Source organism: Simochromis diagramma, unplaced genomic scaffold (assembly GCF_900408965.1).
Source record: "Simochromis diagramma unplaced genomic scaffold, fSimDia1.1 OVJJ01000304.1, whole genome shotgun sequence".
Taxonomy (NCBI): Eukaryota; Metazoa; Chordata; class Actinopteri; order Cichliformes; family Cichlidae; genus Simochromis; species Simochromis diagramma.
Genome location: NW_024387030.1, coordinates 19,782,218 through 19,807,533, shown reverse-complemented (window position 1 = coordinate 19,807,533; position 25,316 = coordinate 19,782,218). Strand labels below are relative to the sequence as shown.

The 25,316-nt window shown below is 40.3% G+C and overlaps 1 protein-coding gene across 2 annotated transcripts in view; it reads right to left on the bottom strand.

Annotated features, from left to right (window-relative positions):
- Window positions 1–25,316, bottom strand: part of akap6 (A kinase (PRKA) anchor protein 6) — a 213,107-nt gene that overhangs the window by 181,018 nt on the left and 6,773 nt on the right. The window contains exons 1-3 of one of the 2 annotated variants that reach the window (XM_040042909.1): window positions 17,113–18,837; window positions 5,479–5,777; window positions 5,130–5,301 (exon numbers count right to left, since the gene is read on the bottom strand). In XM_040042909.1, the coding sequence (XP_039898843.1) occupies window positions 5,130–5,301; window positions 5,479–5,714 (408 nt within the window). In that variant the 5' untranslated portion in view covers window positions 5,715–5,777; window positions 17,113–18,837. Of the gene's footprint in view, window positions 1–5,129; window positions 5,302–5,478; window positions 5,778–17,112; window positions 18,838–25,316 lie in introns of those variants that run through there. The other variant, XM_040042907.1, reaches the window with a different exon arrangement.

Sequence of the window (25,316 nt, the reverse complement as noted above, 5' to 3'; positions counted from 1 at the left end):
ATTCCGCTATGCCTGGTGCTATATAACTAGTATATGATACATTCATTTAAAGGGGACGAGAGAAAAAACAGATCATTTGATGAGTTTTTCTTAAGCAAAATTACATCTATGTGTTTGATGAGGGAGGTTTACATAGATCAGTGTACACATATAAACTTATATATGTGTGTGTGTGTGTGTGTGTGTGTGTGTGTGTGTGTGTGTGTGTGTGTGTGTGTGTGTGTGTGTGTATAGCTGAGCTAGAACTGTAATTTGCAATGAGAGTTAATTCCCTGAGTTTCTTTATCCTGCCTCTCCTCTGTCTGGTTGTGAATTCTCAGTCTTTGTACTGGTGTTAGTTACTTCCTGTTTTACATCACTAGCCTCTTGTCTTGCGTGTATATTATATTTAGCTGTACATCATTCTCCCTAATTTCAGCTATGCCCCAAACATCCTCCTGTGTGTGTGAATTTGTGACTTCTCCCTCCTGGTTCCCAGCTCCTGTGTTTGGATCATGTTGTATTCCTGATCTTTTCTTTTGGATTTTTGCACCACTTTTGTTTTGAACTCTAGTAAAAGCCAGTTCTATAGTTTCATTTGTCCGCATTATGATACACAGGATAAAATGCGTGTTTTAATAGGATTCTAAAAACTGGTTCCTCCAGTGCAATAAAAGTAAGGATTCGGAAGCTTCCAGAAAAATGTGTGCAGTTAAAAATATTAAGAGACAACATGCATCTATAGTTGTGTGTGAATGTGCAGTCATGGCAGGGAGTGACTCAGCTACAGACCAAGCTCTCTGGCAGGAAATAGAAAATATCCCTCGTCTCCCTCCCTCACACATCCAGTCTGAAGCCTCAGAGCGACTCTGGGTTGAGTCCTGCAGCTGTTACTGGAAACATCGCTGCTGCTTCTGCCACTGCTGCTATGTTCTATTTAGAGAACCCATGCAACAAAAATGATGCAGAGGAGAGGAGGCCAACACACCAAAGACTGAGCAAGCAGTACCTGCGGCTTGAAGGAGAGGAAGCATCTGAGTCAGTGAAACTTAAAATAATCTCATCAATAAAAGATAGTCCACCTCAACTACATCTAAGCAGATTAAAACTCCATCTACATGAATGAATGAGTGTGAAGGGATGCCCTGACAAACGTGTCTATGTTTGAAGGTTGAGCTCCTGGAACAGCCTATGTCTGGCTCTCACTTACATAATACCAGAACTATCAAATAGATGTTCAGGAAGCCCCGTGTGACAGATTTCAGTGAGATTCAACTGTGCTGGGATGGATGAAGAGTTTATTTAAAAATAGAGGAAATATAATCTATCCAGCTTGTTGACACCACAAAATGATTTTTAAAATTATTACAAAATTCCCACCACTTAAGTTGATGTTTCAAATGTATAATTTTGTCTAACTAAAAGTTCAAAACCTGCAGATTTTTTGGTAACTTTGTAAAAAGATGAATACTTTATTTATCCCATTTATTGAAAATTCTTTTATTTTATGATAGCTAAAATTAGGCTCCAGCACTGGTTAACAAAATGCATGGATGGAAATGTAAAAAAAATAAAAATTACTGTGGGGGAAAAGTGAAACTGCTCTAGTGTCCCTGGGGATTGTTTACTCATGGGTGTGGAGTAATGTACTAGACTGTTGTTATGAAGGAGCAGCCGAGGCTGAAGGCAATGGTTTCGATTTACCAGTCAGTTTATATCTAACCTTCAAACATTTTAGCAGCTGAAATGAGTTTCCTCTGTAGGGTTACAGAGTTCAAGAGCTCAAACACGAGAGGGAATTTGGACTACAGTTGCTGCTCCTCTCCACTGATCTATCTGCATAGATCAGTGGACTCCAGACCATCACAGACTACAGGACCACCAAACCCTCCCCCGCATCCTCTGATGTCTCCTTCCTCAACGAGCTCAACAACTTTTATGCTCGTTTTGAGCGAGGGAACCCCACAACCACAACCAAAGCAGACATGACGCCAGACCACCAACCTCTGACTCTCTCCCCCACCGATGTAGGAGCGGTGCTGAGCAGGATCAATGTCCACAAGGCTGCAGGCCCTGATGGCATCCCCGGGCGTGTTCTCAGAGCGTGTTCTGGGGAGCTTGCAGGAGTGCTGACAGACATATTCAACCTGTCCTTGGCCCACGCTGTGGTACCGGCCTGCTTCAAATCCACCTCCATCGTCCCGATACCCAAAAACTCCAACCCATCTTGCCTCAATGATTACCGCCCAGTAGCACTCACCCCCATCATCACTAAGTGCTTAGAGCGACTGGTCCTAGCACACTTCAAATCCTGTCTCCCCCCCACCCTGGACCCCCACCAATTCGCATACCGCCAGAACAGGAGCACAGAGGATGCAGTCTCCATCGCAATGCACTCTGTCCTCTCACACCTGGACAACAACAACACCTACGCCAGAATGCTGTTTATAGACTTCAGTTCAGCATTCAATACAATCCACCCCTCACAACTCATCAGGAAACTGACAGACCTGGGCATCAGTTCCCTCATCTGCAAATGGTTACTGGACTTCCTGACCAACCGCCCCCAACATGTCCGGCTGGATAACCACTGCTCATCTACCATCACAATGAACACCGGTGTACCACAAGGCTGTGTGATGAGCCCTTTCCTCTACTCCCTCTTCACCCACGACTGCAGACCTGCTGATGGTTCCAACACCATCATTAAGTTTGCAGATGACACCACGGTGATTGGCCTCATCAGTGACAACGATGAGGCCGCCTACAGGGAAGAGGTGGATCGTCTGGCTGAGTGGTGCGACACAAACAACCTGCTGCTTAACACCGAGAAGACCAAGGAGCTCATCGTGGACTACAGGAGGAATGCTGACCCACATCCACCCATCCACATTAAGGGGACGGCTGTGGAGCGTGTGAGCAGCTTCAAGTTCCTGGGAGTCCACATCTCCGAGGATCTCACCTGGACGACCAACTGCTCCAAGCTGGTCAAGAAGGCTCACCAGCGCCTCTTCTTCTTGAGGACTCTGAGGAAGAACCACCTGTCCTCAGACATCCTGGTGAACTTCTATCGTTGCACCATCGAGAGCATCCTGACCAACTGTATAACAGTCTGGTACGGTAACTGCTCTGCCTCGGACCGGAAGGCGTTGCAGAGGGTCGTGAAAACTGCCCAGCGCATCGCCGGAGCACCACTTCCTGCCATAAAAGACATCTACAGGAAGCGGTGTCTGAAAAGGGCTGGGAAAATCATCAAAGACCCCAGTCACCCATCGCATGGACTCTTCACCCTCCTGCCCTCTGGGAGGCGCCACAGGAGCCTCCGGACTAAGACCACCAGGTACCGGAACAGCTTCTTCCCCACAGCTGTCAGACTCCTGAACTCTGCCTCCTGACATCTGACCCACGTTAAACTCATGGACTGAACATACACACACCCACAACCACCTACACACACACACAATGGACAACTGTACCCTCAAACACACAATAATAACATGGACTGAACCACCACTCACAACCACTAGCACTAGCACCTCTGTAGAAACTATCTACACCCTCACTTATCTTAACTGCACTACTGTATAGCTCCGTGTAAATAATCATTCTGTACATTCGATAATCTTTAATCCTACAACTGTTTACAACTTGCATAGTTCCCATTTCTGTATAGCTGTATATCTCAGATTCTGTAAAGTTATTTATTTCATATTCTGTATAGTTTTTCATATTTATATCCTGTTCATATCCTGTACATAGCTTGTACTCACTACAGCCTGTACATACTTATAGTTATAGAATATTCACAACATACTTCATACCGTGTACATTATAACATACCATAATAGACCCATTTCTGTAATATACTCACATATCTATATTATTGCTAATATATATTGTAATATATCTATATCACTAAAGCACTTCTGGATGGATGCAAACTGCATTTCGTTGCCCTGTACCTGTGCATGTGCAATGACAATAAAGTTGAATTCTAATTCTAATTCTAATCTATCTGTGCAATATCTGGTCAGAATCAAGAGAAAAAGAGTGCCAGCAGTCATTTCCCAAAAAGTGCCGTTTCTGTCAAAGCTGTGGAAGGATTTAAACTGTTCGCAGACTGAGTATAAGCCGGAAATCATTAATTCAAGCAATCAAAAATAAACAACATATTTCCTTCTTCTTACATAAATACTGATGTATAATACAGAGTAAGACCGACGGCTGGTGCTGCAGTATCTGAAGAATCTGGGGAGTGGCTGGACATAAATAAATGAACAGTCAGTAACTGAGTGAAAGCCAGTTATTACATAACATCCAGACCATGAAGAAAGGAAGGGCATCATGGGAAATTCACCACCTGGGGTCATACAGCTGAATCAGCTGAGGTTCTACACGTGTGCATGTATGCTACGCTATGCTACTGCCTTTGAATGCACCATGGTTACACAGAGAGAGACAGTGCGCGCTGACTCTAACGTTCCTGCACTGACACAAATATATACACTTCTATTTCATTCAGAACGCTAACAACATATTCAGGAACTTTCAAGTTAATACTGAAATTAAGCCTCAACTCTGATAACACCATGTACGAACATCTACGTTACTTTTGGCTGCTCACTTATTCACACAGTTTCTCCACAGCAGGTAGCTCAACATGTCTGATTTGGACTCTTTAAGCCAGACGCACTTCCTGGCACAACCCCAAAGAAATATACCCTTCCTTAGATCAAATCTGAGATCTTTCACTTGTAGGGCAGACTTGTAAACCACTAGTGTGCACTATGGAGGCACTAATATCAGAACCTACCACTAAAATATAAATGTCAGTAATAGCTGCGAAGGGAGTGTCAAGGAGCTAAAAGGCCATGAGGTCCAGATGACAGCATGTGTGAAACAACAGCTGCAAGTTAACATCTAAACATTTTTAAAACTGAAGCTAATCGGAGATCAGTTTACTATAGCAGCCAATGAAGGATTTTATTTAATCTTAATCCCATACCACACAAACTGTCATCTCCAGCATCACAAAAGATGCTACAGACTAAAAAATGATGTTGATTCTCATCGAGCGATTCTAAATTCAACAGATGTCAAAGCCTTTTCTGTTTCCATCAAACAGAAATAAACAGGCTATCCATTCCTACCTTGAGCTGCACTAAGTGGACGTCCACGTGCCGGTTGTTGCTGTCTTGCCCCACAGAGTGTGTGAGCTGCGTCACTCTGTCACTGGTTGCTCTCAGCCACTTCTCAATCTCTGGTAGGTGTAGGACGACCTTCCAGTCGGCTCCAGTGTGGAGAGGCGGAGGTTTCTTTGACCTGAAGAAAAAACAAACGCCACACAAGACAGACGACCTCAACAATACAGACTTATAGCACTGCTACAGAATTACCTCGTGATCTTTTCCACAGACTTACTTAGACCTTAAGAAATAGTGTATAACATGAGAGAAAACACATGAATTGTTATGATCATCACTCTGGCTAGCTTTATACCTCCGGGAGTTGTCTTGTCCCATGTGAGGTCCTTCAGTGAGGCTTCCCTGACTGGGGCCTGGGCCAGGTGAGGAAGAGCCATCATTCGACTGAGGCTCCAGGCCGAGAGGGGGAACAGTGATAGCAGCAAGTGAGCTCGAGGTGCTGGGGTCCAGGTTCGGGGTGACAGGAGTGACAGAGGTGAGCATCGGCGAGGCTGGCTCAGGGGCCACCGGTGAGAGAGCTACGACACTCATGGTGTTGGAGAGAGGGGAGGTACACAATTTCTAATGTGGGTTCACAGGACTCACTGAATAACACTGGAGAGAGAAGAACAGAGAGTATATAAAGGTCAATAAAAGCATCGAGATTCAGAGGAAGAACAAAAACGAAGGCTAAGGGACTGACAACAAACACTGCATCTACAACAGACACTAAAATAGCACAGTGGGCAGAAAAACTAATACTCAAAAATTTGAAAACAATAAGACAGGTGTTAATTAACAGGGCTGCACCATCAATCATTTGTAATACTATATTTATATTTAAAAAACATTTAAAAGGAAGAAATGCTTTTCTTGACTGAATATATATTAAAAGTGGATCATTTTTAGTGAAAATTATCTTCAGACAATCATATATGAATGTTAATATTTTTCTAAAAATATATCAAAGTAATTCCTTCACAAAACTGATCAGTAATTTTTAAAACGCATTTATGAGTTTTAATACAAGTGCAACTTTGAATATTAAGGCTAGGTGGGAAGCTGAGATTGGCACTCAAATTTCAGAGGAGACCTGGGAAGAGGTGTTCGGTGAAGCCCATCTTGTGACTAATTCGGGGCTGTGGAGAGAATTTAAATGGGAGGTGGTCATAAGATGTTTTAGAACCCCAGAGATGATTCCTAAAATGAACCCTACAACTCCTGACACTTGTTAGCGAAATTGTAGTACTCACTTAGGAACCCATTCACACATATTCTGGTCATGCCCAAAAATTTGCTCATTTTGGAATGACGTACTTAAAGCCCTGAATACAGTCTTCCAACAACCATTAACAAAGAACCAACAGTTTGCCATTTTAGGGGTATTACAAAAGGGTTTTACAGGAAACAATAAAAAGTATCTCTTAAGAATCTTGCTTACAGCAGCACTAAAGTGTATCACCATTACACGGCTAAATCTTGACCCACCTTCATATAATATGTGGGTTGATAAAGTAAGAGAGATTTATACTTATATGCTCTGCGGATTCAGAGAGAATTGTTCACCGAGCGTTGGCGACCCATACATGCTTTATCGTTTCAATAAACTAGCATAGGTTTGTTTCGTTTTGTTCATTTTTGCTACTAAGATTGTCACATGTTATTTAATATTATATTAAGTTGTTTTGTTGTTTTTGTATTGTTTTGTGTTTCCTTTTTGGAGTTTTTAATTTAATTTGCACTTCTACATTGCTGTTCCTGCTCCTGTATCTGTTCAACGTGTGAACATTGACAAGTACAAGTTGTAAGGTTGTGAACTATAATAAAAATTTAGTTTAAAAAAATCATATATGAATGAATAAATATCACTCTTGCTTTATATAACAATATCCAGGTTTACAATTCACTTTCATGGTTTTTGCATATAAAACTGCTGTTGCCTATCAAACAGGTTTTGACTTTCTCACAAAGGAAAATCATCAGGCCTGTGATGGAATATTTTTAAACCAATTCTTTATATTATACATTTGATCCCCAAAAGCACAAAGTAACAGGAAAACACAGATTTCTGTAAAATAAGGCAACACAGTAATATTGTCTCAGCTGTATGTAGACCAACTCTGTTTTGTATAATAAAGTCTCAAGATCATTAACCTGGAAAAAGCCAGCGATTTAACAGAAAATTAAACATTAATTGTAGTAAATGTTTTATATTTAGAGGTCAAAGTGCCAATAAGACGTCTACAGGAGTGAGTGACGAGCCAATTAGAGACGTGACCTTTTCACTGGTGATTCTGTTGTCAAGCTGTGGAAGTACACAAACACCGATATAAACTGCCCTCCGACTGTCATGTAGATAAAACGATGAAGCAGCTGTTCGCTCACAGACCTGCACAGTTACAGTTAGGAAAAGCATGTAAGGTACATAAACAAAAAAGAAAAGTAAACTAAGATAAAACGAAGTATAAAAATGAGAACTATGTCAAATTATTTTTTACGAAATAAAAGAATAAACAGGAGAGAATTATTGCCTTCAACACACTGAGCAAAGATGCATATGTGCTCCCTCTTTCCCTCTTCATCATCACTTATTATTCTATTATTCTGTCTTCTTTCCATCTTCAGCTCTACAAAGCCTTTTCCATTCTTCCAGTCCATTCACCTCCTGACATAAAGCATTCAATTAAAACACTAAATACCACAAAAATCGTGTGTAGTTTTATGTTTAAATTTCCATCTACTATCAGATCTGTTCATAGACAGCCGGGGCAATTCCCCACGAACCTGAACATAGGAGGGGCACAGCCAAAAGGAGCCCCTCCTCTGCATTATACTGGATGCTCATATTCTCAGTCTTAGAGTAAATTTGAATTCTGTTCAATCCTATTCAGTTTTATTTATATAGCGCCAAATCACAACAACAGTTGCTTGAAGGTATTTATACTGTAAGGTAAAGACTGCAATAACACAAGCAAGAACTTGGTGACAGTGAGAAGGAAAACTCCCAGGATGAGTACACTACCAGCACTTTGGCTTCCAGCACCATTAGTTGGTGACTTTGCTGAGTCCAAGGCCCGAACGATTACGTTTTCGTGTGTTTTTAAATCAGATATTGGGTCTGTACATGTGACACTATGGTTTTTTCATATTGTGAAATGTGCTGCAAAACAAACTGAGGTACACTAACTGTGTTACTAAAGGTTAAATTACTTAAGGGTAAAATTAGTGCAGGATAAACAGGTTGGTTTGCTGTGCTGTCATTACTGTTTGTGTACAATAGAAAGACAGCATAATCAGTGTACTGTCAGTGTAGAGGATCGAAATCTGCCAGGACAACTCATAAAACATCTGCTGACATCTGGTTAAATTCCGTTGTGCACAGCCGCAGCGAGCAGCAGGTCAGCTGATCACACACTAAGAAAATCTACTGGAGCTCTCAATAGAAATTATTGTGAGTTGTGATTCCTTTATCAGAATTTAAATTTAGACTGAAATAAGGTTTGCCTTCCTATCGCCTAATATTAGACTAATAATAATTTAATTATTACGTTAATGTCGCACAGGGTTCAGTTAGCTTTGCACAAAGACAGGTGGTAGAAATGTTCTTCTACTTCCTCAATTTGAGTACATTTCAGAGTGCTTTTTCACTTTTACTTGAGTAAAAGAAGTTGAATCAGTACTTCAACTTTTACTGGAGTATTTTTCAACACTAGTATCTGTACTTCTACTTAAGTAAAGAGTGTGTGTGCTTTTGCCACCTCTGCATAGCTGAAAATCTCAAAAATGGCAACAAGTACAAGAATGTTGTGGACCCAAATGGAAAAAAGAGCAAAGTCTATATATCGTGTATTTTTCAGTCTGTACAGTTCTCATGTCTTGCTGTGAAATACACTCTACCTCCATAAAAGTTCATGTGAAAGAAGTTGTGTCTTGATCTTCTACCAGAACTGCACAAGACAAACCAAGGTATAAAATCTCCCTTTTAAAAGAATTCCTAACAAACACCTGCAGACTCAAACTAAGAAGGAGACAGGAGACACAGGAACAGTGACAACACTGGAATACGAAAACATTAAGGATTGTATGTATTATTGTAGGGCATTGGTGGGCAACTCCAGGCCTCAAGAGCCAGTGTCCTGCAGGTTTTAGATAACACCCTGGGTCAACACACCTGAATCAAATGATTAGTTCATCAGCAGGCCTCTGGAGAACTTCAAGCAATGTTGAGGAGGTAATTTAGTCATTTAAATCAGCTGTGAATTAAATCTCGAGGTGTGGAGTTGGTCACCCCTGTTGTAGGGTCTACCTTACAATATAAAGTGCCTTGAAGCGGCTGCTGTTGTGATTTAGTGCTGTATAAATAAAACTGAATTTATTTGAACTGAAGGGAACTTACAGAAAACTTTCCTGATGAACCAGTGGGCTGGACAAGACTGAGTAGTCCTAATACTTCAAACTTTCTCCCAGGTGTGCAGCTGTTCCACTGTCTAGAAAATGTCTTAGTAGTCAGAGGACAATCTCGACTGCCATTAAATCTTTGTGCCCTGTCAATAAGGAAGGATCTTCTGTGTATAATCCACCTGAAAACTTGGAACTAAAGATCCAGTGTGAGGTCTTTTATAAGACACAGCCAACAATTTGGCTATTTATTGTCATTTAATGACATAAAATTATATGTGGCTCAGCAAGTCACCGCCTGAAAAGATCACATGGACCCTCATGCGCACTCATCGCTCGCAGGAGGTGCCATAGAGGTTGGATGTGATGTGTGTGAGGTGGCGTTCAATGGCAAAGACGCTGAGAGTCCAATCCATGAATGTTGAGACTGCCTATTGGGACGGGAACACCACCACTCTGGAATGGTGCCATGGCTGCAGTGATGCGGATGCTATACCAGTCTGTTGTGGTGAAGAGAGAGTCGAGCTTAAAAGTGAAATTATGACATTGCCATTCCTTACCGTCATCTACTGCATGGTCACAAGCTCTGAGTAGAGAACAAATCAGTGAGATCACAGATATGAGCTTTCTTCACAGGGTGAGAAGCTCAGTCATTCAACAGAGACAGAGTAGATCCCCGACTCTTAAACATCGAAAAGAACACAGGACACAGGACAGCCACTGCAAGCGATTTATAGAATACGATACTAGACATGAAACATATAATTATTTAAAATGAGCTCAATCTTAAACATTTGCAGGAGTTATATCAAACCATTTAACACTAAAGGGGTCATTTTTCTACAGAATAGTTATTTTAGTTTTTTATGCACAATCATTTTCCAATAATACAGTTTTATTTGTACTGAGGTGTTTTGTTACTCTTTTCCTAATGAAATGGTTTGATAATTTCCTCCGCCTCTTGTCATTGTCAGTTAATAGTAAATAATTTTTTATAAGATATTTGTAATATAGCAGACATTTATGTAACTATAGTAGTAGTAATATCTCACAATTATTCAGCCAGGAAGGAGTGCAGAAAGGTGAAGATGTCCATGTAGAGTGCAGACGTGCAGTGAAAAAGGCACATTTTAATCTGCTCCAGTTTATCTTGTTAAATTAATAATTAGTGGAGCTTTTAAGGGTTGCCTTTCTGTAAAAGTCCCCACAGGCCACTGCTTTAGAGTGACTCTGGCTATGTCGGTTAGTGCTAAACTTGGTTTTGGTTAATAGGAATGAAAATAATCCCTCCAACAGTAGGAGCTCATTTTGAAAAGACGGAGGGAATGTTGTTATTCCTGAATTCTCTCTGCTTTACTGTAAGTGACTAAAAAGCAGACGAGTTTTAAGGTGATCACATGAAACACTGCTAAACTTAGCAGTGACTATATCATATCAACAACTACATTTGTGTCCTTGGCTGTAGTTAGATACCTGATAAAAGATAAGAAATGGCTACTACTAATCCAGCTGTCATTTTCAATTGATTGCTGAAAAATATGTCCTGTTCAGCTCCAGCGCACACGTCATCTAACATGCAGGAAGCTGGTTACTGTTACTGCTCTGCTTTGGCTCCAGGGTGAATTTCCTTCATACTTTGTAGGGTTGATAATAAAAGAAAAAGAAAGAGAAAGCAGTGCAAATTACAGAAAACTAGCCGTTAGCTTCATATCCGGTTGTTCAGTGATGACACGACGAATCCTACTTCCGGGCCTAAAGTAGTCTGCGTTTAGGGTTGCCAACCGTCCCTTAAAAAACGGAATCGTCCCGTATTTCGAAACAAAAGTACACGTCCCGTATTGAGCTAATAAGGGACGCACTTTGTCCCGTAATACAGTGAGAATCAAAAGTAGTCTATAACTTTTAATGGAATTAATGCTTTGTTTGAAAACATAATTCCCAGCCCCTCTCCTGCTTTGTGACCAATGAGCTGACAGCACACTTACGAGTATGACAATTCAGATTACCGCTCATCTCATTGGTCGAGGAAAGGTCGCTTACGGAGAAAATACCGGAAGACAACAGATGACCACAACAAGAAGCATGGCCAACAGGGAAACAAACGCCGACACTGCGGTGCAAGTCTCGGACGACAGTAAACCTAAAGCTGGGCAAACACTGTGCGATTTTTTCAGTCACGTTATTCAGCTCCTGCTCAAACTGCACGATTGACTCGCAGGGGTTAGAAGTTGGTAGGTCACGATGCAGGTCTCACACTATACCGCCCGATGCTCTAATGCGACCTGAGTGCTCACACTGTGCCTCCATAAAATGAAGGTTATAACAGAAAATCTGTCGCGCTCTCTCTCTCCGTCTTACACTCACACAGACACACACACCACCACCATCAACTTTGCTAAATTGCTAATGAAAAACATTGATCGGGCAGCTGTGACTGAGCAGCAATGTAAATCCAACTATTTTCACGGTTGTGTGCCTCCATCGCTTGTGTCCAGATCACACGCTGCACAGCCGTGCTGCTCCATCTTTTACACCAACGTTTACGTGTTTGCGCGCGAGCAGTGTGAGCGGCTGTGGTGAGACCCTCACGAGCGATTGATGATCGGGAGCTGGTCGTGAGGTGTTAATCACTTCTCGTTACCCCACGTATACTACACGATGCACGATGAAGGCCAAAATCAGTCCGATCACTCAAAAATCGGCTCAAAATGGGCCTAAAACCGCACAGTGTAAGCCCAGCATTAGAGCAGCAATGTTTGTTCCCCTCAGAGAAAGGGAAAAATGGGAAAAGGAAAACACCTGGCTGGAAAAAGTTAATATGGGCATGTGCAGTGAATATCAGCGCTATGTGGCCAGAAGTGTGGTAATATAATTTATTTTGTGTAATAAACAACTGCAAGGATAGATGATTACAACAAATAGATGACTAATACATAAAAGTATTACATAGATGAATAATGATGATGAGTTAAGATGCGTAATCATGGGAACAAGCGGGTTTACAAACAGGAGCAGCTGATTAGCATTAGAAAAGCTGAAATAATACCTCAACTGAAGCCAATTGTACTAAATGCACTAAATGTGCACTGTTACAAGAATGTTTTTCTTTCTATTGTTTTCTATTATTTTAAGTTAAGCAGGACAGAGTTAAAGAAAGATTTACTTATATTCTCAAAAGTTAAGCATGACAGGCTTCTGTTTAAGAAGGAGACCTGTTTTATTGTGTTAATGTTGTCATTTTGAGCTAAAAATAAATGGCTAAATGATCATTTGTTTCACATGTGTTCATATCACAAAGAATACACATCTACTTAAATCAAATTCAAGTCAAATGGTTAAAAAAATAATTTCACACACAAAAAAAGAGCTAGAAAATTCACCACACTGGGAAGGGTGAAGACAACTGGGTCGCCCGGCCCTGGCCACGAGGTGTCCCTTATTTATTTTTCAGGGAGTTGGCAACCCTATCTGCGTTTAATATGGCTTTTGTGTTGTTAACATGTTTAATGTTATGTATTTTCTTCTATTTGATCTCAAAAAGCTCCTAAAACAGTCAGTGATCACTGTTGACCTCCCTCGGCTTTTATTACCGCTAATCATTTATTTAAGCTCAGTTTTTAAAACCTTAGGATGTAGCTACAGCCCAGCCCATGCAGCAGTATATGAATGACTAACCTCGTATTGTGGATGGATTATCTCAGTTGTTCTCCTGGCTGAAGTTTGGTCCTTTTACAGCATCCTGCCATGCGATTACATTTGTTCCTGACCACCGAGAACACTCACGTTAACTTTTATCGAGTGGAAAAAAAGTTATCTTGTTTATATTATGCTAACATAGCTGTGTCGCTAGCGGTCACGTAGCACATCATTATATACCAGCTAGCCCAACTTCAGTAACCCTACAAATGTCACTGCTTTTTAGTTTTCTGTCTTCATTTATGTTGGAAGTGATAACAGAGCTGTACGTTTTAATTTGTTTCCAAAACCCCGCAGTCAGGACATGCTATATTGTATTTAGATAGAAGCTAGCGAGCTAACTTCCTGCTAACTTCTAACTCCATTAAATGTCATAAATTCCGTTTTCATGGATGCCTGGATGTTAAACTCAATTGTTACACCTGGTAGAGCAGAACGCTGATCATTTTATTAAAGATGAAAGACTTTAGACAGTTTTTCAACTCTCAGTAATGCCATAGTGATCGTTTGATATATGGACCTGCAGCGGAGTTTAGGTCCAGACACGGCTAGTGACGTCAGACTGAACAACCGGATTGTTAACTATATACAGATGAAGCACATAAGCACACAAGCGCAAATAAAGCGCAGGTCATGTAAATGTGACATAGGAGCCGATTATCTGTGATCAGTTGTGAGCGTGTTATGGAGTGAATTATGCAATGCCAACCTTTTACTGGAATCAGCTGAGGCAAAAAAACGAAAGTATCTTTTCATTTGACGGCACATGCCAGAGGATGCAGCAGTAATAAGCTAATAGTGGAGCACTCCAACTGTGGCCATCTGATGACTACAGAAGATTTAGAAAAGACGTTTTAAAGACACTTTAAAAGGAGGAACTGAACTGTCTGTCCAGAGATTCCTTGTGCTTTATTTTTTCCCTACTCAGAGTTTCTTATCTGGAGCTTTTGGTGTTTGGAGAACTGCTACTGTTTACTTGGAGGTATTGGATGTATTTTAGGCCTGTTTTCAGAAGCTTGACTCGGGAGCAGAAACGTGACTGAGAGGTTTGAGGCAAGAAGAAAATGGAATCTCAGCCTGAGGCCAATCTCAAATGTCCAATCTGCCTTGAAATCTTTCAAGATCCTGTAATCCTGTGGTGCAGCCACAGTTTCTGTAGAGCGTGTCTTCAGAGATGGTGGACAGAGACCTCTGCTACATGTCCAATTTGCAGGACAACATTCTTACAAGCGATCCACCACAAAACTTGGCTCTAAAGAATCTTTGTGAGACCTATTTACTGGAGAGAACTCGAAGATTTCACTGCAAACTGCACAAGGAAAATCTGACACTCTTCTGTGTGGACAATCTTGAACCAGTGTGTGTTGTGTGCTTGCACTCAGAAACTCACAAGAACCACAGATTCAAGCCCATCAATGAAGTTGCTCAGGATTACAAAGAGGGACTCCGGAAACTCCTCAAGCCTTTACAAGAGAAAAGTGAGCTCTTAAACACCGTTAAGGAAGACTTTGACCAAACAGCTGAAAATATTGAAGTTCAGGCTCGAGACACAGAGAGGCAGATTAAGGATGTGTTCTCGATACTTCATGAATTTCTCCAAAAAGAAGAGAGAGCAAGAATTTGTAGTCTGAGAGACGAAAAGCAGCGTAAGAGTCGAATGCTGAAGAGGAAGACAAATGTTCTGAGCAGAGAGATTGCAACTCTTTCGTAGACAATCAGAGAAACAGACGAGGCGCTAGAAGCAGAAAATATCTCCTTCCTGCGGAACTACAGCGCTGCAGCTCAAAGAGTCCAGCATTCCCTCCCAGGTGTTGAAGAACTAACCCCAGAAGCTCTGACAGACACCGATAAACACCTGAGCAACCTCTCTTTTGCCATCCTCAACAGAATGAAAGATATGATTTTCTCTACTTTTAAACCTGAGCCATGCCGTCCCAGCTATCTACAGGCACCCGCTTACTACGATAACCACAGGGTAGCTCAGACCAGGAGGCCAATGAGTCTTGCACTGCCAGAGAGTCAAGCTCGAGAACTCAGTCATATGCTTGACAACAAAGTCTTCCCACCACCACTCGCAAATCCATTATTCCCGCGCCAGCCTGCTCAGGCTTCCGTGAGTAGTAACGTTCTTGGAAATGCAGGAGGTTGGGATTTGAGACCTGCAGCAACTTCAGTGTGCAATGAAGAAAAAAGTAAGCGTGGAAAGAAATTCATATTCCCCAACATATTAAAGCAAAAAAAGTAAAGGACAGCTTGGATGTAAACAGATATATATTTTTTTTTTCATGTTAAGATGTATGTAGAATTCCTGATATTTGTCATTATATATAAATCAGTATGATTTGCTAGTTTATTAATTGCACCCAATTTACACAGTGGGGTAAATTAAATCCTCTTCAAAGCCTCGCAGCACAATTCAAAGCAGCCAGTTGGCCCTCAAACTGACCGTAAAGTTGATTTATTACACCTGTAAAAGTACATTAGGTTGACTATCTTACTTTTAGAGGGATGAAACTAATAAAGGCATATTGAGTGTTTCTTTGAAAAGAATTATTTATTAACAGTTGTCACTTTTGTAAAGTTTATGTGTTAGATTTTGTCGTTTTGTGTGTAAGGAACTAAATCTGACAGGATGTGAAAGAAAGCAGAATTTGAAAAAAGCTTCTGTAACCTGTTGTAATCAAGAATAAATTGATGATGTATTTGATTGTTACCATGTGTAATTACTGAGTACTGTTTAAAATAAAAATGTGTCGCTCCCCCATTAACACCCAAGACAGGAAACACGTCAGAGCCCTCAAAGAAGCTGTTTGATGTTAGATGAACTGTGAGAAGAGGAAAAGTGAGCAACTGAGAAGGAATATCAGCTCTCTGAGAAACAGCAAGAGCTGGAGGACGGTGTGTCCAGACTGAGAGCTGGGGAAGGACAGCAATTTAGTGTTTTTACACTAAATTGCTGTCCTTCTTGGTCTAGTATTTGGAGCACCCTAGTGTGTGCTCTAAAAACACACTGATTTAAAATCAGCAAACAACAGCGGGAACATTTCGATATTTACATTTTTATTCATATGTTTTATGTCAACCTTGATTTCTTAATTTTTCAGCACTGCAAAGTCTTCTTAGTTGTTCAGTTACAACTGAACAACAACAACAACAACAACAATAATAATAATAATAATATAATAATGACAACAAATGACAGAGAGAGAGACAAAGCTAAAAAAAAAAGCAACATTATTATAAATGGGCAATGAGCTACTGGAGCTTTTTCTGTAATTTTACACATTTATTATTTATATAAAATTGTGAAATTGCACTTTTTTTCTTATATTAAGACATCTCAGGTATTAAATGTGTAATTAAATGTCTTTACACTGACAGAAAGGGGCGTTTCACTGGACCACCTTGAGATTGAAGTGGGTTGTTTTCAGCCTGCGGTGTAGAATTAGCTTTATATCCCTGATCATGATCAAGCTTAATGTCACATCATTTGAACTTTCACTGCAAATTCAAGAGGTCTTTTACATAGAAATCAATCAATAGGCTGTTAAAGGCATCTAAGAGAGGTGAATAAGTCCCTTATATTTTATTTTACTTTAAACCCGTCCACTGCAAGCAGCTAATACATGAGAAACGCTACAAAGGGGGGCGTGTCTTAAAGAACGAAACAGTAAATCTGTCACTTAAGTCTTATTTAAACTTGTTTAACTTTTCTAGAAAAAAAGATCATTAGATCCTTAGTCATTCTTAGTCAAATTTTAAGATTTATTGCCAGGTTGACTACCATTTGCAATAACTAACCCCAGCCTGAAAATGGAAAAACACACACAGACACACACAGACTATTGCATCATACCTCTCCGTCTGCTCTGAATTTAAAGACGTAATAATCCTTTCTCTTTAAAAGCAGATGGAGTAATCCTGTTTCATATGCAAAAGGCAAAAGATGAAACATGTGGTCAGACATGTGGTCACAACAAACTCTCTTCCTGTCATCTGCTCCACTCTTCCTTCTGTCTCTCTGAAGAAAATAAAAACTCTCCCTTTTCTCTTTTTCTTCCACTCACACTTTGTCTCTCACTCTCTCTTTCTGCCCATCATTCAGCCTGTCACAGCATGGCACAGGACAGGGACTCTGTGTGTGTGTGTGTGTGTGTGTGTGTGTGTGTGTGTGTGTGTGTGTGTGTGTGTGTGTGTGTGTGCCCTCCCATTTATCACAGCTGCAGCTCTAAATCCTTTTAACCAGCAGCAGACGCAGTGAACAAATAGAATGTTTTATTCATTTTCTCCTTTCTTTGAATAAAATATCCATCCAGCTTCCAGTTTATTTTGTCTGCATGTTTCACTGTGATTTTAATATAAATATTTGTTTTTAAATAAAGCACTTCTGTAGCAAAACTATCAGGGCAAACAAAGTAAAAGCATCTTTTAGTATTTTCTATGTCAAAAAGATCCATTTAAGTAGTTATTGTGCAAAACAGGTTTCAATTTCAAATCTCCAATCTTTACTGAATAATCTTAATAATGACAAATCTACTGAATTATCAGCAGAAAATTTCAGAGATCAAGGTAGCCACACACACACCTGTAAGAGAAACAGAAGATCTTCATATTTCAAGTGTTTTACACAAATTCACTGACTGACTAATCAATTATATAATTTCAGTCGTGACATTTCAGGAAGATCAACCTGGCTCATGTGTGCAAATAATGAGGAAAGAGTGGCTCAAATATGTAATGACTGAATGATTACACTAGCGAGTTCAATACTGCACCACAATAATCCATTTTAACTGAGCGTTTTACTAAAGACAGTAAAAATTCATTACCTGTAAGTTCATACTTTAGTGGATTAACAGGGAAAACTTTCACACACTTTTAAAGTTATTGATTAAAAAGTAGAAGATGTTCACTATACTTTGTTCACTCAAAAGAAAAGTAATGCTAGAATGTAAAAACTGTGAAATCATTTCCTTTCTTCATTATAGACACAAAGAGTGAACGCACAGGGTGACCAGTAACCAGCAGCAGTGGTTATCATGTTTGTTGTGCTGGGATGGTTCAGGCTCTATATTGATCAGGATTTGAGGCAGCAGTGAAGCAGAGAAACAATGTCAGTGGAGCAGCAGAACAGAAGCCAGTCAGTGATAAACTCAACCTGCCTGACACGATTAATGCTGGTGATACAGTGTGACCTAGATAGGTGAGGACATGGCTGAGAGTGACACTGCAACTTCATTTTGACTTTCTCATATGTCTGTTTTTTAACTGCTGTTGCTTGTTTTTGCAAATGAACCAAACCAACTTCTCATTGTTTGGAAAATGATGTTTTAATTTAAGAGTGGCACTCCACAGGTTCACACAGCTCATGTTAAAAAGGCAGAGCGCTGATGGAAGCGGGCTCACATATTTACTTGTGACCTGTGATGTCTGCCTGCAGATTATGAGACTCCGGTTATTTGTGAAGCTTTGTTAGCCTGTTATAAAGGAGATACTGATAAACAAAGAATTGTAGCTACTAGTATGTAGACTTTTCAATTCAAATCAATTCAGTTTTATTTATACGGAGCAGAGAAAACCCAACAATCATATGACCCCCTCTGAGCAAGCACTTTGGCGACAGTGGGAAGGAAAAACTCCCTTTTAACAGGAAGAAACCTCCGACAGAACCAGGCTCAGGGAGGGGCGGGGCCATCTGCTGCGACCGGTTGGGGAGAGAGAAGGAAGACAGGATAAAGACATGCTTTGAAAGAGAGATAGAGATTAATGAACTTTTAAGTGTTAATCAAGGAAGTGCCAGTAAGCCAACTTCCTTTAGTTACACCAACAATGTAAGTATTCAGACTTTGAGCTAGAATGCTGTATTCTCTACTATTCAGACATTATTGTTACTGTTCATGCTCAGCTGCTCATTGATGCTCACAACACTCAGGTTTCAAACATTAATATCAATGACAGGTGCTCTGTTCACACAAGGTTGGTGAAGCTTGGCTAATAACACTGCATCAGGTGAAAAATTCCCATCTCACTACAGACACTCTGCAATGTGTGGTTTTATATTTTTACAGTGTCTCTGTATGACACTGTAATGTAAAGTCAGTCTATACCTATTATATAAATATAACTATTTACCATGCCGTAATAATAATCCAAAATGTTGTTTACTTCACAGATCTTTTTCGCTACGTGTTACAGTGATCATTCTAAATACAAAGTAACGTGTAATTCAGAAAAAACAGCATTGATTAGAGAAAACTGATCAAAATAAACATTATTGTATTATTTTTAATTCCATCTTATATCATGACATAAGATAAATACTCTAAATACTCCAAATACCATTTTCCAAAATAGCTATTTAATACAAAGCAAGTTTAAACTCTTGCATGTATGACCTGAGCATCCAAATTTTCTACATTACATTTATTTCTGATCAAATTTCATGACTTCTCATGGTCCCCACTTCCTTGGCTTTAAAAACCCTCAAAATACCGCAGCTCTTCGGAAATGAAGTACAAACACTTTCCTCTGTCTTTCTCTGTAACATTAAACCCAGTGAAGCACTTCCTGTATCCAACGTGATTCAGGATGGGCTCAGCAGGCGGGAATAGACATGATGTCAGTCACTATGACCTCATCAGTCCAGTGACCACAGAGGAAGAAACGCAAGTTGCAATGATGGAGATAGAGTGGGGAAGTACAAAGAGAATGACTCAAAAATGATGCTAATAGTCGTCATGATGAGGACAGGACGATACCACACAACTAAAAAAAACACCGATCTAATCACCTGTAACGAGATCTGCAATTACAACTCTTCCACAGATTTTTAGTGAAGGTTTGTGGAGCAGTATGGCCAACGCATCTCTACACAGGCGATCTGAAACAGACTGAACACAGCCAATCTTTGGTCTCACAGGGCTGCCAAGAGGTCTGCCATGCCTGCCCTTCACCCTCAGACCAGTCGATGTCAGCAACATGTGCACTGGAGCCTGAACATGTGGAGGAACGTTATGTTGAACAATGAGTCCAGATTGTGCCTTCTACAGTTGGACTGTAGGGTCAAAGTGTGGAGAAGACATGCAGCGTGCTATGCCCATTGCTGCACTGCTAGTGTAACAGCTTTTGTTGGAGGCAGTGTGATGGTGCGGTGCAGCATCACCCTCACTGGAAAAACAAGGTTTGTCGTCATCGGCAGCAATCTCAAAGCAGAGAGATATCGAGATGAGATTCTGCAACCGGAGGCAATCTCATATCTCCACAGTCTGGGACTGAAGTCTGTCTTCCAGGATGACAACGCCCTCGCAGACTGGGTTTATCACCTCCAGAATAACTCCAGAATTTGAGAGTGGAGAGGATGAAAAGACCTGCCTGAAGTTCTGACCTCAAGCCCACTGGAAACTTGTGGTATCAGCTTAGGCGTGCACGTCATGCCAGAGTGACCAAGTTGAAGAATGGGATGCCATCCCACAGTAATGTGTGATCAGCATGGGGAGGAGGTGCCAGGCCGTTGTGGCTGTGTATGCTTCTTCCACATTACTGAGGTCCCTGTTTGTTAAATGAATATATTCTTAAATTGCCCGTATTTCTTGTTCCTTCAGATCAATTAAGTAAACGACACCAAACAAGATTTAATTGCAGAATAAGCTGTTCGGCCTTGGCAGAGAAGATTTGGCAATTTTTTATGGGCACAACCCACACACTCAACTCTGCTGCTCAACCCACAAATGCATTTTCGTTACAAATCTGGCACCATTTAAAGGGGAATAAACAGGCTTTCCAACAGATTGCCAAGAAGCACTGTTACAACAAAAGAATAATCGACCAAACACAGATGTCCTTACTTTTTGTGCTGATCTCCAATAGCAATGTCATTCTCCTCATCATGTTTCTGCTCTAAATCTCCTCCATTCTTTCTCCAAATTCTCCTCTCTTGAAAGTTACTTACTAAAACGGTCAATCTAAAATATATCGTTAGTTTGTTCATATAAAAAAAATTATAGGGGTTATTTTAAAGAAACTCCAGAGCTATGTGTTAGAGGCTAATCAGACAGCATAGACTAAATAGGTCATTTGCTTACGGATATAGGCTGGACATGTGAATCACACATGTCCAGCCTGGGGTAGCTCAGGGGGTAGAGGAGGTCATCTACTGATCGGAAGGTTGGTAGTTTGATCCCTGGCTCCCCCTAGTCTGCATGCCAAATATCCTTGGGCAAGACATTAACCCCAAGTTGCTCTCCGATGCATCCATCAGAGTATGAATGTGTGTGAATGGGTTAGTTACATAGCACTTAAAAAAGCATAGAAGATACATCTTGTGCGATTGGGTGAAGGTGGCATGTTGTATAGAGCGCTTTGAGTACTCCGGGAGGGTAGGAAAGCGCTGTATAAGAATCAGTCCATCTGCCATTTACACACGTGCACATCCAGGGCAGAAATACAAAGACACAGTAGTATATTATACATCCTACATAAACCACTGTAGATCTGTTTACCACACGTTGATACATCTGTATATATGTAGCACATCTGGCCATCTGTATAGCAAAATAGAACATCTGTATGCTATACAGATCATCTGTACATATGTACATTTGTCCATAGTACATGTATATATTTGCTCTCTGTATAGCAATATAAACATCTGTATACATAACTTATTTGTACATAATCTGTTCATAACTATTCCCACCTTTTACTGCTCCTGCACTTCTGATTAGATGCAAACTGTATTTCATTACCCTGTATTTATACATCTGTAATGACAATAAAGTTGAGTAGTGATTCTAATCCTGGAAAACTGACCAAACATCATCCATCTAGGGTTGAAAAACATCCTTTGACACAAAGCTAATGTCTCAGACTGCTCAGGAACTAAAACATAGCTTGTTGCATCAGAATGAACTGATCTGGAGAGACATCGGCCTAATCATATTCCAAGGAATGAAATGAAAAAAAAGACGCTAGTTTTAGATCAGAAACCATTAGTCGTGTACTGTATCGGCACTAGAATAAAAATAATTCCAATAATACTTATAGCTTCGTTTTAAAGAATTATACTGCTGTCCTGTGTTCATATCACAATCCTTGTTTCTAAATACTTCTTAGTTTCTCAAAATGCAAATGTTTCAGGATGTAAAAAATCCCCTCTGCTCGTCTCATGATTCAAAGTTCCACAGCTGTTTGTGAATCAGCAGTTTGCAGTCTGACGGGAGAGTGCTCACATGAGATCCCTTTCATCTGTCTTTTGTGAGATTAAAGTTGGGATTAAAGCCACGCTGGGAATGGTTTTTATGTAAGGCAGTAGCTGTTTTATCAGCTGAAATCACAGACTAGGTGTTCCCCAAATGTTCCTAAACTGAAGCTGTTTTCTCCCCGGGGGAACCCTGATTTGTGTAAAGATGATAAATCAATTTAAAGAAAGGAGAACGCTTTAAAAGAAAATAAACTACTGAACAAAATCCATAAACACAAAACACTATGCTAGAGCACATTATTACATATTTTTATAACTATATGTTTTTAACATTTGCTCTGGTATTTGGAATGTAAAGTTTCTTGAGAAGAACAAAATCTATCATTCACATTGGCTCCTGGTGTGTAACATCCACCCTTCCTTGCATCACCTTTAGACATAACTAGGTCTCCATCTATTGGCCCCACCCAGACCACATGGTACACTCGCAGACAGAGCATTCAGGGTGAACTCATCTCTCCGCCGACGCTGTGTCATAAATCATTCAAACGAAACCAAACATTGTGTGTTTCTGTTAAATGCAGTAAGAGGGTGTGCTGCTGTGACACCAGAACTTACAATAAATGGAGTAGAGGTGGACACATGGAAAGAAAAGCCAGCCACTAGACAGACTGCAGCAACAGAGATATTTACAGGGCGTGTGTGTGTGTGTGTGTGTGTGTGTGTGTGTGTGTGTGTGTGTGTGTGTGTGTGTGTGTGTGTGTGTGTGTGTGTGTCCCAGAGGTACTCGAGCCCTGCCTATGAATAATGCATAATAGGGGAAAGGGGAAGAAGATCTTCTGTCCCTGATCATTAATCTTTCCTCCTTCTCTGTCTCGTGTTTCTGACCAAAGAAATGCAGGAAAGGCTGCATCAGCAGCAGAAAACCTCCCTGCACCACCAAGACTGATACAAAACATTTACAACATCCCTAAAAACATAAAAGTATCATTTCAAAAGCTAAATCGAAGAAACCATCAAACCGTTTTTGTCAAGTATTATAGTACGTGTAGGTTCAAACACACGAGGGACGAGCTCTGGTTAAAAAGGAAAGTGCAGTTTAGCATTCCTTCTGAGTGTTTGGCCTAAGGATTAATTACAGCACATTTTAAACGGAATACTTAAAGGCTATAAATGCCATCCCCAAAAAGTAACTGAAATTGAGTGATACTGGCCTTGAATACTGAAAATGTTCAACTGCTGCTCTAAATTATGTTCATGAGGACAGAGGGACGTTAAATAAATCTACAACCAGGCAATATCTGCTTCCTTACATATAAACAGTTGTAACAGTTAATGCAATACTTTGGTTAAACCCTTTGAATTAAAGCTGGAAATCACATCTTGAATGTTTGATTTAAACCTGCTGTGTTGGTGTACAGAGACAAAATTATCACAATTGGGCCACTGTCCAAATACTTGTAGGCCTAACTGTAATCATTTATTTGCAAATTAATAAAAAGTGCTTTTTTTTCTCTATTTAACAATTCCGATCATAAAACACACAATTAACAAATAACTAAGCTCAGATTTGAGTCCCATTCCAACACATTTCACCATCAGTGATTTGGAGGAGACCATTTAAGCCACTACTAAGTCTGACCATTAAGACGGAGAGAAATGATCCAGCCAAGCAACATGGACAACAAACCAGTGGAAGTCTGGATTTTTGTCTCATGAGACCAAATGTGTGCAAAGCTTTTAGTCAAATTCATCTTACAACAAAAAATTGAAAACACATTGAAAACTTTATGCATTAAAAGGTGAAATCACACTCACAGCGGGGACTGTAGCTATGAATATTAGCAGCTATTCAACAGCTAGAATCATCTTAACATTTTTAAGTTAATGCACCGTCACAAAATGTTTACCATGTACTGACTAACGAATAATATCTATTAATATCAAGACACTCCACATATTTTATAAAGGCCACACTTCATGCAATTAAGTAATTAAGTCTTATTAAATTAATTCCACAGAACTGGTTTAACTGTACATTACATTATAATACATTCCCCCCTTTGCTTTCCAGTTCAGCTTCCTTCTGGGACTGGACAGAAGCATTAGTGGCACAAGCCATGTTTTTTTTCCTCCAGTAATTATGGATAATATTACACACACACACACACACGCACACACACACGCACACAGGAATCAGACCCTCACACACAATGTGAAGAACACTTCCAATCATCTGATACATTCACGGATAATAAATGTTCCACGTCTCTCTGCAGGAGCTGATAACAGTTTCACTGTGAGTCGGCTTTCTCTACAAACTGGCCGAGCTGATCCAAAGTAAAAAGGCAGGCAGAGAAAAAGAGGGAGGTCAAATCAAAGGACATTGTCTTATTAAAGATGATTATTTTGTTGAGGAGATTTTGGTTAAAAGGATATTCGACTGGTTCCCTCCCAACAGCAGTGGCTTGACTTACAAGCAGAAGCAGAAGCAGAGAATATGACGCTAAATGTGATTCAGACCATTTTTGCTTATAATAATTTGACAGTATCATTATAAAATATCCGAAAAGCTTCTGTGTTATTTACAGTAGAAGCACTTTCAACAGAATTTGAAACAGAGACTAAGTGAGGCTGAAGGTTGCTGCTAGGTCATCTTAGATCCATCGTGTGATTTGGACCCCCCTTGGAGGGGTTGCCACAGCAACCTCTTACCTTATCCCTATTATCCCCTACTGTCACGCCAACCCTCTCCATGTCCTTCTACACTATATCCATTCTGTCCTGTTTTCACTGACTTTCATTCCTCTTTTCTCCAGAGCATACCTCCACCTCTCAAACCTCACTTCCATCTGCTCAGT